At 53.6% G+C, this 13,977-nt stretch overlaps 2 protein-coding genes across 2 annotated transcripts in view; one reads left to right on the top strand and one right to left on the bottom strand.

The window, feature by feature from the left end:
* Positions 1-2: 2 nt before the first annotated feature.
* SARM1 (sterile alpha and TIR motif containing 1) lies at positions 3-6,726 on the top strand (the record flags this gene model as incomplete). Its single annotated transcript, XM_009995120.1, has 9 exons — positions 3-82; positions 2,199-2,817; positions 2,976-3,188; positions 3,302-3,393; positions 3,887-4,122; positions 5,029-5,122; positions 5,584-5,773; positions 5,874-5,995; positions 6,496-6,726. Coding segments are annotated over 9 exons (1,776 nt in total), but the record flags the coding sequence as incomplete, so codon positions are not given.
* A 4,473-nt stretch (positions 6,727-11,199) lies between these two features.
* Positions 11,200-13,977, bottom strand: part of SLC46A1 (solute carrier family 46 (folate transporter), member 1) — a 5,992-nt gene continuing 3,214 nt past the window's right edge. Inside the window, exons 2-5 of the mRNA XM_009995119.1 lie at positions 13,481-13,974; positions 13,044-13,127; positions 11,851-12,007; positions 11,200-11,287 (exon numbers count right to left, since the gene is read on the bottom strand). Of these exons, the coding sequence (XP_009993421.1) occupies positions 11,200-11,287; positions 11,851-12,007; positions 13,044-13,127; positions 13,481-13,974 (823 nt within the window). The remainder of the gene's footprint in view (positions 11,288-11,850; positions 12,008-13,043; positions 13,128-13,480; positions 13,975-13,977) is intronic.

The following is a 13,977-nucleotide window of genomic DNA, read 5'->3' as shown; positions in this document are numbered from 1 at the left end:
TGAACCTGCTGTACACGGCGGAGCTGGAGATCAAGTGCCAGGCAGGAAAACTCCTGGAGCAGATCCTGGTGGCAGAAAACAGGTGAGTCTGCAAAGACATCCCCAGCACAGCAGGCATCTCCTGCACCCACCCCACCACATTCCCCTGTTCTGGAGGCTCCCGGTGCATCAAACCCCCTCAGCTCCACAGTGTGTCCCCCTGCACCTGGCACTGGCACACGGGGGTCCCCTGCTTGCTCATCATACCCAGGCAATGGCACAACCTGCCCCACCACAGCCAGAGGGAGGAGAACCAACCCCAGCTCAAAGATGCTGGTGAGGATCAGTGTCCCCTCATGAGCCACCCTCAGCCTGGGGCCACCCAGACATGCCCAAGACACCCTTCATGGCTGAGCTGGGTTGGTTTGGCTGGGGACCTCAAGGGTGAGACATGACTCCCCTTCAGACATAATCATAGCAGGAGGAGGAGGACAAAGCCAATTCCCAGAGACTTTTTGTTGCTGACCAGGGCTGCCATGAGGCTGCAAGGAGGTGGCCAGTGACCCTTGGAGCTCCCCTCCAGCTCTAAATGCACAGCAGTGCTGATGCAGCACCTGCACCACAGCTCACCCTCCAAATACCAGGAATGTGCTCCCACAAGGTCCCCTGACAGGCAAGCTTTGTGCTGTGCCTTGTGCTTGGTTCAGCACACCCTGGCAACACTGTGTGTGCTGTGCCCATCACTGTGCTGTGCTGTAAGGCCATGAACTTGCAACCTAGATGCCCTGGCAGGCAAAAAGAAGTAACAGCTAAATCAAGAAAGTCCATTAGACTGGAATTAATCCCAGGAAACATCATGGGCATGGTCTGAATTCAGGTCTTAGCTTCCTGGCAAGAGAAAGCAGCTGCTGGAGTTGCCATCTCTGCTCCAGAAACATCTCCTGGGCCAGGGTCTTGAAGCAGCCATGGGCACCCCAGCCCCTCACTCCACCCAGCCTGACCCTCCATTAACCTCTAAGTGATGGCAAGGACGTATATGGTGTCCTCCCAGATCCAAGCCCCTGGCTTAGAGGCCTCTCCTACCAGCCATGCACAGCAGCAGTGGTGCTCAGCCAGGAGCTGGACCAGTCCTGGCTCCATCCTGGAGCTGCAGGGAGTCAGGGACCTGGTGGGGCAGTGTTTGTCATTCAGCTACGTGGCCAAGTCTGGGCTTGGAGCCAGACCCAGAGGCTGAGGGGTTTTATTTCCAGAGCTCTCCACAGTGTTACTGCCAAACCTACCCCAAGGTCAGCATGAGCCATGTGGGCCACAGGCTTCCCAGAAATGCTCTTCCTGCCTGCCAGTGCAGGGAGGCCACTGCTGGGGGACAAACGTGCCACTGCCCTCAGCAGCAGCCTGGCATGGGGCACCCACACCAGCACTTGTGCCTTGGGAACAGAGCAGTTCCATCACAGCACCCAATGGGTCATTTCTAAAGGTAGAGATGGAGCTGCCCACTCACCCCAGGCAAGTTCATGGGAGGGCACCTGGGAGCCCAGCATTCCCCTTTCCTCACTCTGCTTGTAGGGCACAGCCCCATGTAGGTCTCATTTTAGGACCACCCTCACAGCCTGCCATGGCCCTCAGCCACCTGCTCCCAGCCTCTTGCTGTCCCCGTCCAGGAGAGCAGAGGATTGAGGAAATAAACAGCTTTCCCCCAAGCTGCCAGCCCAGGGACAGGCAGGTTCCCACCTCTCACATACCCCGTGGCCAGTTCTGTGAGGTTGCTCATCCAGGTGTGAAAGCTCTGTTGTGGGTTTGGCACTGATCTGGAGAGCAGCCAGAGGACAGCTCTGGTGGGGGACAAACGAGTGTTCCCCCTCAAACACAGAGCAGCTCACACGCACCCAAAGCTGACTTAGTAGATCTGTTTCTAGCCTGGCACCGACCTACCCTGACACTGTTAATTGCTGTGTATGTCTCCCCTCGAGCACGAGAGCTCTGGCAGGGTGGTCCTGGGCTCTGCAGCCCCTTTTCTGTCCCAGCACAAGTTCTTCCATCAGACCCAGACAGGTTCTTCCAACCCCAGCCTGTCTCACCTCACTGCATCACAGCCTGACAGGGTATCTGGCAGCCACGTCCCACATGGAAGCAGTTGGTTACCACGGGGCAAACACCACCAGGGAGTTCCCACACCAGTCACAGTCCTCACTCCCTGCCTGTGCCTCTCCTTCCCGCAGGGATCGGATCGCTCGGATCGGTCTGGGGGTGATTCTGAACTTAGCCAAGGAGCGAGATGTTCCCCAGCTGGCGCAGAGCGTCTCCGGTATCCTGGAGCACATGTTCAAACACACCGAGGAGACCTGTTTCCAGCTCATCTCTGACGGAGGCCTGGATGCCATCCTGTACTGGTGCCGCTGGACGGACCCGGTGGTGCTGCGCCACTGCGCCATGGCCCTGGCCAACTGCGCCATGTACGGAGGGCAGGCCAACCAGCGCCGGATGATCGAGAAGAGGACAGCAGAGTGGCTCTTCCCGCTGGTGTTCTCAAGAGACGACGAACTGCTCCGCCTGCACGCCTGCCTGGCCATCACGGTGCTGGCCACCAACAAGGAAATGGAGAAGGAGGTGGAGCGCTCGGGGACGCTGGCGCTGGTGGAGCCGTTCATCGCCTCCTTGGACCCCGAGCGGTTCGCCTGCCAGATGTTGGACAGCAACGACAACAGCCAGGGGAGGACAGCAGAGGACCTGCAGAGGCTGGTGCCCCTGCTGGACAGCTCGCGGCTGGAAGCTCAGTGCATCGCTGCCTTCTACCTCTGCACCGAGGCTGCCATCAAAACCAGGCAGAAGAAAACACAGGTAAAGGGTAGGTCGGCCCGAGGGTGCAAAAGGTGCCACAACCGCATCTTGGTGTCTTTTGCTCCCCTGGGAGCTCTCAGAGTCCTCAGCTGGCCGGGCACAGGTCATAGGGAGGAGGAGGGAAAACAAAGTGATGTCTCCTCCCTTTGTGTCCCCAGATCTTCAGTGAGATTGGGGCTACTCAGAGCCTGAAGAGGATAGTGTGCTACTCCACCAGCAGCACCACCTCCTCCCTGGCCAAAAAGGTGCTGCGCATGATCGGGGAGGAGGTTCCCCGGCGCATCCTGCCCACGGTTCCCAACTGGAAGGCCTGTGAGGTCCAGACGTGGCTGCAGCAGATCGGATTCAACAAATACTGCCAGAGCTTCCTGGTAGGGCTGCATGCCAGGGGAGGGACACCTGGATGGGCCCTTTTGCCCCATCTTGCAGCATTTCACCCAACAGCTTTTCCTAGGACCTCTCCAGCCTGGATTTCTCTTGGCAGGACCACCAGGTGGATGGGGACATTCTCTTGAGGCTGACAGAGGAGGAGCTGCAGGAAGATTTGGGGATGGACTCCAGCATCACTCGCAAGAGGTAGGACCACCAGAAGGGCATGCTGGCCTCTCTCAAAGTCATCACCACAGTGGCAGAGCCAGGGAAAAGGTCTGTGCCCTTCCCTGCTTGCAAAGACCAGAACAGAGAGCCTCAGACTGCAAAGCCTGGACTGCCAGGGCTTTTCCAGGGAAGCAGGCTGCCCCAGAGGGATTCCTGCAATGGGAGCACAGGAGAGGTGAGGGGATGGGGAGAGACTACCTATGGCACAGGGGAGGTGGGATCCTGCAAGTTACCCAGAAAGATGGGAGCTTACCTGAGCTTCTCCTCCTTTAGCCAAGCTCCCCACACCTGTGTCCTGAGGAACACCACACCCACAGCTGTGCAGCTGTTTTACTGTTCCTTTAGCTCATTCTTCACCATGACATGTAGCTGCGCTCCCTCCTGTGCAGATAAAACACACGGTACCAAATGTCTCTAGATGCTGCCTGCTCCAGCAGCCTCCCCTCCCCGCTCTCACCTGCTTCTCCACCAGGTTTTTCCGGGAGCTGACAGAGCTGAAGACCTTTGCAAACTACTCCACCTGCGACCGCAGCAACTTGGCCGACTGGCTGGGCAGCATCGACCCCCAGTTCCGCCAGTACACCTACAACCTGCTCACCTGCGGCATCAACCGCAACTTCCTGCACCGGGTGACGGAGCAGCAGCTGCAGGAGGACTGTCACATCACCACGGGCTTCCACCGCGTTCGCATCCTCACCGTGGCCAGGGGTGCGGGTCGCAGCGCCACGGGGGGGTGTGGGTTGGGAGGAACTTTTCTGACCTGGCTTTACAGCTCGTCTAGTCCAAACCCCCTGCCGTGAGCCCGGACATCTTCAACTAGATGAGAGCCCTGTCCAACCTGACCTGGAATGTTTCCGAGGATGGGGCATCTACCACCTCTCTGGGCAACCTGGGCTGGTGTTTCAGCACAGAATCAGAGAATCACAGGGTGGTGGGGGTTGGAAGGGACCCTCTGGAGATCACCTAGTCCAACTCCCTGCCAGAGCAGGATCCCCTAGAGCAGATCCCACAGGAACACATCCAGGCCAGTTTTGAATGTCTCCAGGGATGGAGACTCCACAGCCTCCCCAGGCAGTTTGTTCCAGTGCTTTGTTGCCCTCAGAGTAAAGAAGCACTGTCTTATATTTAGTTTAAACCAGTTTAGCAGTTTGTGCCCATTGCCCCTTGCCCTGTCACTGGGCACTGCTGAGCAGAGTCTGGCTCATCCTCCTGACACCCCCTGTAGATATTGATCAGCACTGATGATCCCCCCCCAAGCTCCTTTTCTCTAAGCTAAGCAGACCCAACTTGCTCAGCACCAACTTGTGAAAAATTTCTTCCCAACACCTTTCCCCTCTTATAGATTAAAACCATCACCCCTTGTCCTGCTGGAACAGGCCCTGATAAAGTCTGTCCCCATCTTTCTTATAAGCCCCCTGTAAGTATTGAAAGGCCACCACATCTATAGTGATAGAGATCCTGCCTGAGGGTGGGAGCTCAAAGATGTGGTCATTTAAAGCAGGTGCCTTTGACATAAAAAGCCTCCCTGTGCCAGAGCAGGCAGGTGGGGACAAGCAGAGAGGGTTGCTTGGGGTGAGATGTTTTTAACTTTTGGCTGCCATTTGCTCTGCCTAGAAATGCTTCACTCCCCCATAACGCTGCAAACTGCCTCTGATGGGACTGACGTGTTCATCAGCTACCGGAGGAGCACGGGCTCACAGCTGGCCAGGTGAGTCCTGCAGGTCACCAAGTGGTGCTGGGCTGGAGCCCAGAGCCAAGGCTGGTGATCAGCTGTGGAGCTGGGAGAGCTGCAGGCTGCAGCAGGGGGAAGGAGAGGCTGCCAAAAGCTGCAGTGCAAACAGGGACAGCATGTGCTGGGAGCTGCGTGGGGAACAGGCCAATTCCCAGTCCTGTCACTGCCACCTCTTGACACTAACTTACCCTTTCCTCACGCTGTGCTAGTAGGGCTGTAGGGGACAACAGCAGGGAGTTCATGTCCTGCTCCCTGTGTTTTCTGCGTGGGCACAGACAGCTGTGAGCAGGCAGGGCTGGTATCTCAAAGGCTGTGCTGATCCCTGTGGGAGCCCACTCGCTGCTCCTGTCCCACCGCTTCCGTGTCCATGTGGTGGGAAACATCAGCACTGGCCGTAGCTCTCTTCACGGTGCTGTCTCCTCTCCTCTCACCACCAGCCTGCTGAAGGTCCACCTGCAGCTGCATGGCTTCAGTGTGTTCATTGACGTGGAGAAGCTGGAGGCAGGGAAGTTCGAGGACAAGCTGATCCAGAGCGTGATGAGCGCCCGCAATTTTGTGCTGGTCCTCTCACCACACGCGCTGGACAAGTGCATGGGAGACCCTGAGTGCAAGGACTGGGTGCACAAGGTAGGAGATACCACCAGGTGGGAGGCTGGTGGATGTTGGAGCTGGAAGGGCTGGTGATGGGCTGACCCAGCCATAGCTGAGCACCTGCATGTTCCTGCAGGAGATTGTGACGGCCTTGAACTCTGGAAAGAACATTGTACCCGTTACAGACCATTTTGAGTGGCCGGACCCAGAAACACTTCCCGAGGACATGAGGGCTGTCCTGAAATTCAACGGTATCAAGTAAGTGACAGGAACTTGTTGTGGAGTACCTTGACACCTGGAGAGAACAGCTTGCATAAGCAAGTAGCAAAGAGCACAGGGAAATTTGGAGAAACACATGAGAGAGGCAGAACAGTCCAAAGGGGAGGTGAGTCACTGCAGATACTCCAGAGCCTGAAGGGAGCAAAGGTCTCAACTTTAACTGTTCTGCTGGCTTTGTGCTTGGGGCTCCTTGGGGTAACAGAGCTCCCCACCCCGCTGCTGCTGGGAGGACACCCATCCTCCTGCCCCCAGCAGGGTTTGCAGCTCACCTGGGTTTCTCTTCCCTTCTTCTTCCCCTCGTGCAGCAGCACCCCAGGCTGGCATCCCATCCTGCTCACAGCTCCCCAGCCTGGCTGGGCACAGGGGAAGGGGCTTTCCTGCAGCATCCAGGATTTCCTCCATTTTCTGTGGGGAAAAGGGGAGCTTCTAGAGAGCTGGAGTGGAGGAAAAATTAAATCAGATCTTCCCTTTGAACACAGGTGGTCCCACGAGTACCAGGAAGCCACCATTGACAAAATCATCCGCTTCCTCCAGGGCCGTTCCTCTCGGGACTCCTCGGCTGGGTCAGAGAACAGCCTGGACTGTTTACTCTCCCTGGGGCAGACCTAGAACCAGCACAACACCTCATCCCCCTTCAAAGACTTCCCAGCTGACCCTTTTTAATGTGGGGCCCAATTTCTCCTTCTAGATTTTTCCCTATTTTAGTACCCTGGCTTGAGACAAGGCCTGTGCCTCATCGTTCCCCTTCTCCCTCCAAATGCAAGTCCCTGGCTCCAAAAGGCCAATACTCACTGATATGGTACCTGGTGAGCCAAGCCAGGGTGGACTCTGGGATGGATCAGTTGTCTTCCACATCCTCCCTTGGGTCAGGCCATGCAGGCTACACCTCCAGGGTGCGAGGGAGAGACTGTCCAGAGCCCCATAGTTGGCTGCAGCTTCCTCCAAAGAGAAGAGTTCTTCTGAGGACTGAAAGCTGGGGAACTGGTGCAGGATCCACTGCAAGAGGACACTCGAGAGAGAGAAGAGCAGTTGAGGGAGTGGTCCACAAGCATTGTGTGGCCTCTGCTGAGTGCTGTGGGAAGATCAGAAGCTGAGAGCAGGAAAGGACAAATAAAAGCTAAGCCCTAATGAAATCCCCGTGTTTGGGAAAGATAACACACAGAGGCTTCTAACTGTGCAGAGGAACCTTTCTCTTTCCCAGTAATGTCCCTTTATCACTGGAGCTCGCTCCCTCCCCGAGTGCCTTTCACCTCCTACTGCTGCAAAACCACTTTGTGCTCTTATCTCTGGCCAGAGAAGTTTGGGGTTAGATCCTGTGAAGTTTCAGTAAGGTCTTTGCAAAAAGTGCTTCTAAAACAACTCCCTTCCCTCCATCTGACATCTCAGCTTCCCCACCTCACCAGACCTCTACTCAGAGGGCACAGGAGGCTGGATTGTGACTGGGAAACACAAACCCATGCAGATATTCAAGATGCTAATGGTACTGTACCTGGGGAGCTGTTATACTCTGGGTATAGGTTATTCTGCTGTTGCTGCTCCACAGAGGATCTCCTGTGGTCTGTTCCTTCAAACAGGAGCTGGTGCATCTCTTTGCTGATGAGCACTCACCCCTGAGAGCCCTGGCTAAGGGCCCAACCTTGTCCCTGCTCTGCCAGATGTGATACCAAGTACTATTTGTTTTATTTCTTCCCATCTCTTCTCAACACCCACCAGGTCTTTTTGCAGTTACTCACCCTTGAAATATCAGGAAAAAGGGAAGTGGATGCCAAGGGCAGGTGGAGGCTGCTCAGAGTGAGGACAGGCTGGGAGCAGGACTGGCAGCATCAGCTGCCCTGAATGCTGCACTGCCAGCCTCCTCCTGCTTCTGCCACCTGCCTGGGAGGTGAGCAGGCTCTCCACAACATCCTGTTTTGCAATTAGGACAAGAAATTGCAGCTCCTGCCTGAGCTTGTCTTTTTTGTATAATGCAAAATGACACCCTTGTTCAGAGCACACGGGGGAGAAGAGCAAGGCATGGCCAGGGAACCAGCCTGCCCTGGTGCTGTAGAGACCAGGCTGATGACCACCCTGCAGAAGAAGCAAGCACCTCTGCCTGTCCCTGCTCAAGGTAACTCCACCTTTTCAGTAGGTAATGAGGGGTCTCACCCACCTTGTCCTTCTCTTGGCTCTCCCCATAGCCTCCTTGCCTGCCTTACCTGGCAGGAACACAAACACTCTCTCTTTGGCTTTGATCTATGAACATCTGAGAAATTAAAAAGTTAAAATCCAGTGGTTAATCAGAGCTTTATGGATACTTCTTATCAGCTCACAGTTAATGGCATCTTTGCTCTCCAGTGAAAGGTTAATAGCTATATCAGCCCAGCATTCCATTCACCAAAAACAGAATCTATCTAATCTCCAGGTTAAATACAAGAAAACCAGCAGATGAGCCCAAAGGTGAATCTGCCAAAGGATAAAAGTCCCTTGTGAGCTGCTTCAGGGAAAAGTCTTGAGTAACTGAGCGAATGTCATGGCCTCTGTGGCCACTGGAGCAGTTCCACACCAACAGCCCTAAGGATTTTTCTCCCTCCAGTAACACACAGTAAGACTATTGCATCTTGTTTCCCAGGAGCTCTCTAGCAATCACCCTCCTCACCCATCCAACGTAGAGAAGACTTACTTGTCCTCTACAGGTTAAGTGTCTCGCCTGCAATGAGATCCCATCTCATGCCCCAGCTGCCCAGACTGCTACTTCTCCACTTTCCCCATCATTGTTAATTTCATGTTAAGGAACCCTGCTCTTGACAAAACACCCCATATCCAGCCCCTTCCAGTCAGAGCAGACAAGAAATGAATCCTTCTACTCCCACCCTTCCTTATTCCCTTGCTATGTCATGTCAGAAAGTGCTCAAAGTTGTTCTGTCAGTTCATTGTTAATAAATCTGGTTTATACTCTAAATCCCCACCTCTTTTCTGTGTCACATGCTTCTCTCCCTGCAGCCCTCTCATGCTTGCTCTTGCCCTCAGGCTTTCTCACCCTCCGAGGGGCAGCAGAGGTGACATTCTCCAGGCACCATTCCCTGTGGGGTCCCAGGCTTCACGCTCATCTTGCAGGGGCTGCTGCTGCTCACTGCATCCCAGGGGCTCTCTACCTGCTGCCCAGTCACCCTGCATGGATCATGTGTTTGCTTCACAGCTGTAGTTCTTGGAGGACAGCCTAGAAAAACGTTGTTTTAATTTTTTTTTAAATAGAGTTTAATAGTTCCTATTGAACTTCTCCTTTGCGAGCACCCTGACCCAAAGAGGGAGGCAGAGCCAGCACACGAGCTTCACCTCACTGCACAGCAGTGAGCAGCTGCTAGGATTGGCACCCATGGAGTCTGTTGGTAGAGGAGCCTTCCTTCACAATCAGCTCAGCCACAAGCACCTCATGCAGCTCTCACAGCTGCCCTGTTCCCCAGGGAGGCTAATTCTGGGCTTAGCCTGTCAACCCGACATGGAACACCTGCCTGTGTCCACTGGCAGAACCACTCAGGTCAACTGGTGTAACACCAAGGTCTCAAAGTCTCTCTCCTTCTCCACTCCCCACGTCTCCTGCTTTTATCACAGACTCCTCACGAGCAGGGAAGGAAGCTGCCCACAAACATTTCACATTTCCTGCATAGTGAAGAACAAGTTCCAAGGAAGCACAGCTGCCAGCCTGGCTCTGCGCTCAGGAGGAGCAACATCTGGCTGCTTCTAAGTCCCAAATCTGCACCTTTCCATACTCAGAACTCTCACAGGCTCCTTCTCCACGAAGCATCACTTCCTGCTGCTGTTTCTCTGTTGCAGTCTTCCATAAAGGAGCATGAAATGAATGGAAAGAAGCACAGAACCAGGCAAGGACAAACAGCATCGAGAGCTGCACGAGCAAAGCTGTCGTTTTATGAACCATAAAAGAGAATGGAGGTTTTATTCACCCTGAAAGTAACGTGTCTGCTAAGCAGTTTCACAGTTAGGGACATTATTGCAGGCATCTGAACTGTGTGTGCAACACAGTGTACCCAGAACTGCTGGTTTATGGCAGTTTGAAGAAAACAGAATTGCAGCAATACAGTTAATGCTTCAAAAAGAGCAATTATGATACCATGACCAAGGGGTTTGCTTGCTGACACAAGCATACTCTGAGAAGGGCAACAGAGATGGGGTCACAGACACAAAATTATGGCCCATACAACAAAAAATGTACCTCTGAGGACATCAGTCTTGTCCCCACACCAGCACATTCCAACAGCTCTGTGTATGGACGAGGCAGGACTGTTCTGACTCTGCAGAATGGCACCAGGGCACTCTTGTCACACTTCATGACCTAAGGGCCTTCAGTTAGGGAGGCCCAACTTTGTCAATTTTAGCCCTAACTTCACCAGTTTGGCAACTGTCAGTTAAGGCACCTATTTGCACCTTAGTATTGTCCCGTGAGCCTTCACTTCTCAAAAGGGCCCTTGGCATCCTGGGCTGAGCTGCAGACAGGCAGGACACACCACTGGCACTCCTCCCTACAAGCACTTCATGCATTAGGTCCTCTCCCTTGGACACCTCTAACACGCAAAGCTGAAGTTAGTTCAGTCAACAAGGAGAGGGGCTGCACCCCTGGGCAGAGCCCCCATCACCTGAGTGTCTGCAGGAGCCTGGTCTGGCTGGTGACGTTCGTGTGACTTGTACTGACAACACACTGGTTTGTAGCTCAGATCTTCCTCCTCAGGGAGACACTGTTGGGTAACTCTGCTTCAGTCTGGCTCTGCAGGCTTTGCTCAGGGCCTCACCCACACCAGCAGCTCATCTGCTCACTGCACTGCTCAGAGGGGAACACGGTTGGCAATTAACCCAGAATTCAGTCTTCTCTCACCACTGAGAGTGTCTGGCAGAACCTTCCCTTCCCATCAAACCCCAAAGCACTAACCAGCCTTACAAATGGCCAACAACAGCTTTTATTCTTGATTCATTTTTGGGTCTCCTGGGTCTTCCCTGAGAGATGAGCCAGCACACTAGCTTCACATCTGCAAATCAAGTTCCTGCTTTTAATCAGAGCCGTGATTTCCCATTCCTTGGCATTTAAAAATTAGTAAGGACCAGCAGGATGTCCCTTCCACACCAATCTGTCCTTCAAGAGAAGAATAAAGAGCAGTCTTCAGACAGACAGTGCCAAGCTGGCTGATTCCTTGTTGCTAAGTCACTTTTGAGCCATCTGCAGGGGATGGGGAAGCACCTGAGAAGTCACAGTAGTCACGCTTTGAGTCCCAGATTTCTATCCACCTAGGAAAGAAAGAACAGTTAAGAGCCTACAAAGACACACTGGGAGGCAGCTGAACGAAGTGAGCTTCACACTTTCAAAGGAACAGAACAAAATGATCCTGCCAGGAGCTGTTTCACTTCTACCACAGATCCCAACACATTCTCTCTCCCAGAACCAGCCAGGGGATTTATTTTCTATCATAACTCAACCCTTGCTTTTATTTTTAGAGAAACAACAGGAAGAGAGACTGCTAAGAGAGCTCTATCTCTTTTGTAAAGGAGGACTTTTTTAAAACTCAGCTCCTTATTTTGGATTCCACTCTGAGGTTGGAGTGAGACTTCAAAGCACTTTAAGTGTTGGCAGCTACATTACCTGGGCTGCAGGTTTATTTATTCCCTAGGATTCAGATTCAGAAGAGATGGACTCACATCTCTGCTCACTGAGGCACTAAACTCTCTCCCACAAGCACAACTGAAAATATGCCTTAAAGACTGTGAGCTCTATCCTAAGTAGAGCAAATAGTGTTTTTCACATGGCACTTCACAGGCCCCATGGCAAAGTTTAGAAATGTGAAGGAAATTACCCAATAATAGCTGCTGGAATAAGAAGAATGATGGCCCCAAAGAGAAATGGGAATCCCCTCATGAAGTGCAAGCTGGCAGAGTAGAGAGGGTTGAACACTCCTGTAGCCACCAGGGAACACACCCCTTGCACGCAGGCAACAGAGGCAAAAAGAGCACCTGGAAAAGACACAGAAGATGTTAACAGTGAGACAGCCCTGCCTGCAAATGTCTTTAACACACCCGCTTCAGCTGGATTCTGGAAGTCTTTCTGAAGGTTTGTTCTTCCCATCAGAAAACTGGTGTGCAGTACCAGGTGTGGTAGGCAAGAGCTGGGAGCAGAGATCAGGCCCACCAGGCTGGCCTGGCAGCTCAGACCTGGTCACTCAGCTTCTCTGTAGCCAGGACCATGTCACTGACCTCCAGAATTTGTATCACCTGAGCTGAGCAGGGATCTTGGGTATCAGCTGGATTGTAAATTCATTAAGACAGGGCTGTACAGCTGGGGTCACTGCCAAGCACATCTTATCACTCGTTAACCATTAAGCGCAGCACAAGCCTGCGCCTCGCAGGCCCTGAGCCCGGTCTCAGCTGTGCACCATCTTCACTCCAGTGTAAGAAACACGGACTGTGCAAAGTCACCTTTTGATCTTTGCCACCTTGATTCTCTCCTCCCCTCTGTCTCCCTGCCTGAGAGGCTCTCCTGGGCAGAGTTTAGCAGCAAGTGCTCTCCAACTGCATTCTTGGAAGAAAGGCAAACACGCTCCTGCTACGGGTTATCCATCATCCTCCCCCATGGTCAATGATACAACCCTCTAACAACACTGGGTTTCTTCCTGCTGTTACTGATCTACAGACAGGAGCCATGGTCAGGGAAATCAGGATTTTCTGCTCATTACATAATCCATTTGAACTCTTGCTGCTCCTAAAAGTTTTGGAAACAAACAGCTGGATGAATGAACCATCCCTGAGCTTGAGTGCAGCACTTCTCATCTTGCTTTTCTTCTCTTGTCCTAATCTTGAAGGCAGAGCAAGTCTAAAAGGATGCATGGCAATCATTCTGAAAAAATAAACTGTGACCCTGGGCCTGAGGGTGAATGCAAGGACACAGGAGTCCAAAGGAGCCCAGGAAGTCCTAGCCTCCCAAAGCAGTTTGGTTTCAATGTTCCAAGGAAACAGTGTTCCAGGACCTGTCTCGAGCAGAGCAGCTCCTTACCCTGTTCTGTCTCGCTGACCAGCTTGGAGAGCTTGGATCTAATGACTGGAGTGGCTGCCATGGAGAGGAAGAGAGTCCCATAACCTGTGAGCAAGATACAAAACATTAGGGAAAGCTCAGCTGAAAAATAAAGTCTCCAAAGTCGATCCCAGGAACCTGTAGCTCCCTGCTATTCTTAGACCCAGTTCACCCTCCTGCACCTCACAGTTCACTTTAGTCTATGTGTGCAGCACAACACAGCTTCTGGGAAAGCTAACGTCCTAGGAACTATATGGTTGCAGTGCTTGGCCAACTTTATTGTCACCATCCACAGATTTGTTGGCACCAGGACTGAAGCAGAGGCAGAACTTCCTCCACGTGCTCCAGCTCCCAGGAGCACACTGCCCTCCTGGCATCTCTAAGCTGCAAGACAAGAGCATTTAAGAACCCAGCATCACCTGCAAACATCACTGGCGTTGTGGTAGCAAGGGATATCACAACCAGTCCAGCAATATTGGAGACCAGTCCTATCTCTGCCACCCAGGTGTCTTCAAGGCAGAGCTGCAGCAGCCTCAGCCCCCCCAGGCTGCTCAGGTAGGCCAGGTAACTGGCGGCTGAGCCGTACCCAATGAGGTCGGGAGTCCAGCAGAGAGGGAAGCCAAGCTCGTACAAAACATAGAGGTCCTTGGCTCCGAAATGCACAGTGACCAGAAGGAAGAAGGCCAGGGAGTAGAGGACGAGGCCCCGGCGGGCGCGGAGGTGCTGGGGGGCCGCGTAGAGCCTGCACACCGCCCGGTAGTGCCGCAGGGTGAACAGCTCGGCCGCTTTCGGCTCCTTCACCGACTCCCGAAGGCAGAAAGCGGCGTAGAGGGCGGCGGCGAGGCTGGAGGCGAGGACCAGCCAGAAGGGGTTGATGTAGCCCTGTGCCCGGCGCCACGGGCCGCCCCCCGCGCTG

Source organism: Chaetura pelagica, unplaced genomic scaffold (assembly GCF_000747805.2).
Source record: "Chaetura pelagica isolate M959 unplaced genomic scaffold, ChaPel_1.0 scaffold713, whole genome shotgun sequence".
NCBI lineage: Eukaryota > Metazoa > Chordata > Aves > Apodiformes > Apodidae > Chaetura > Chaetura pelagica.
This window is presented reverse-complemented; position numbering and strand designations above follow the sequence as displayed.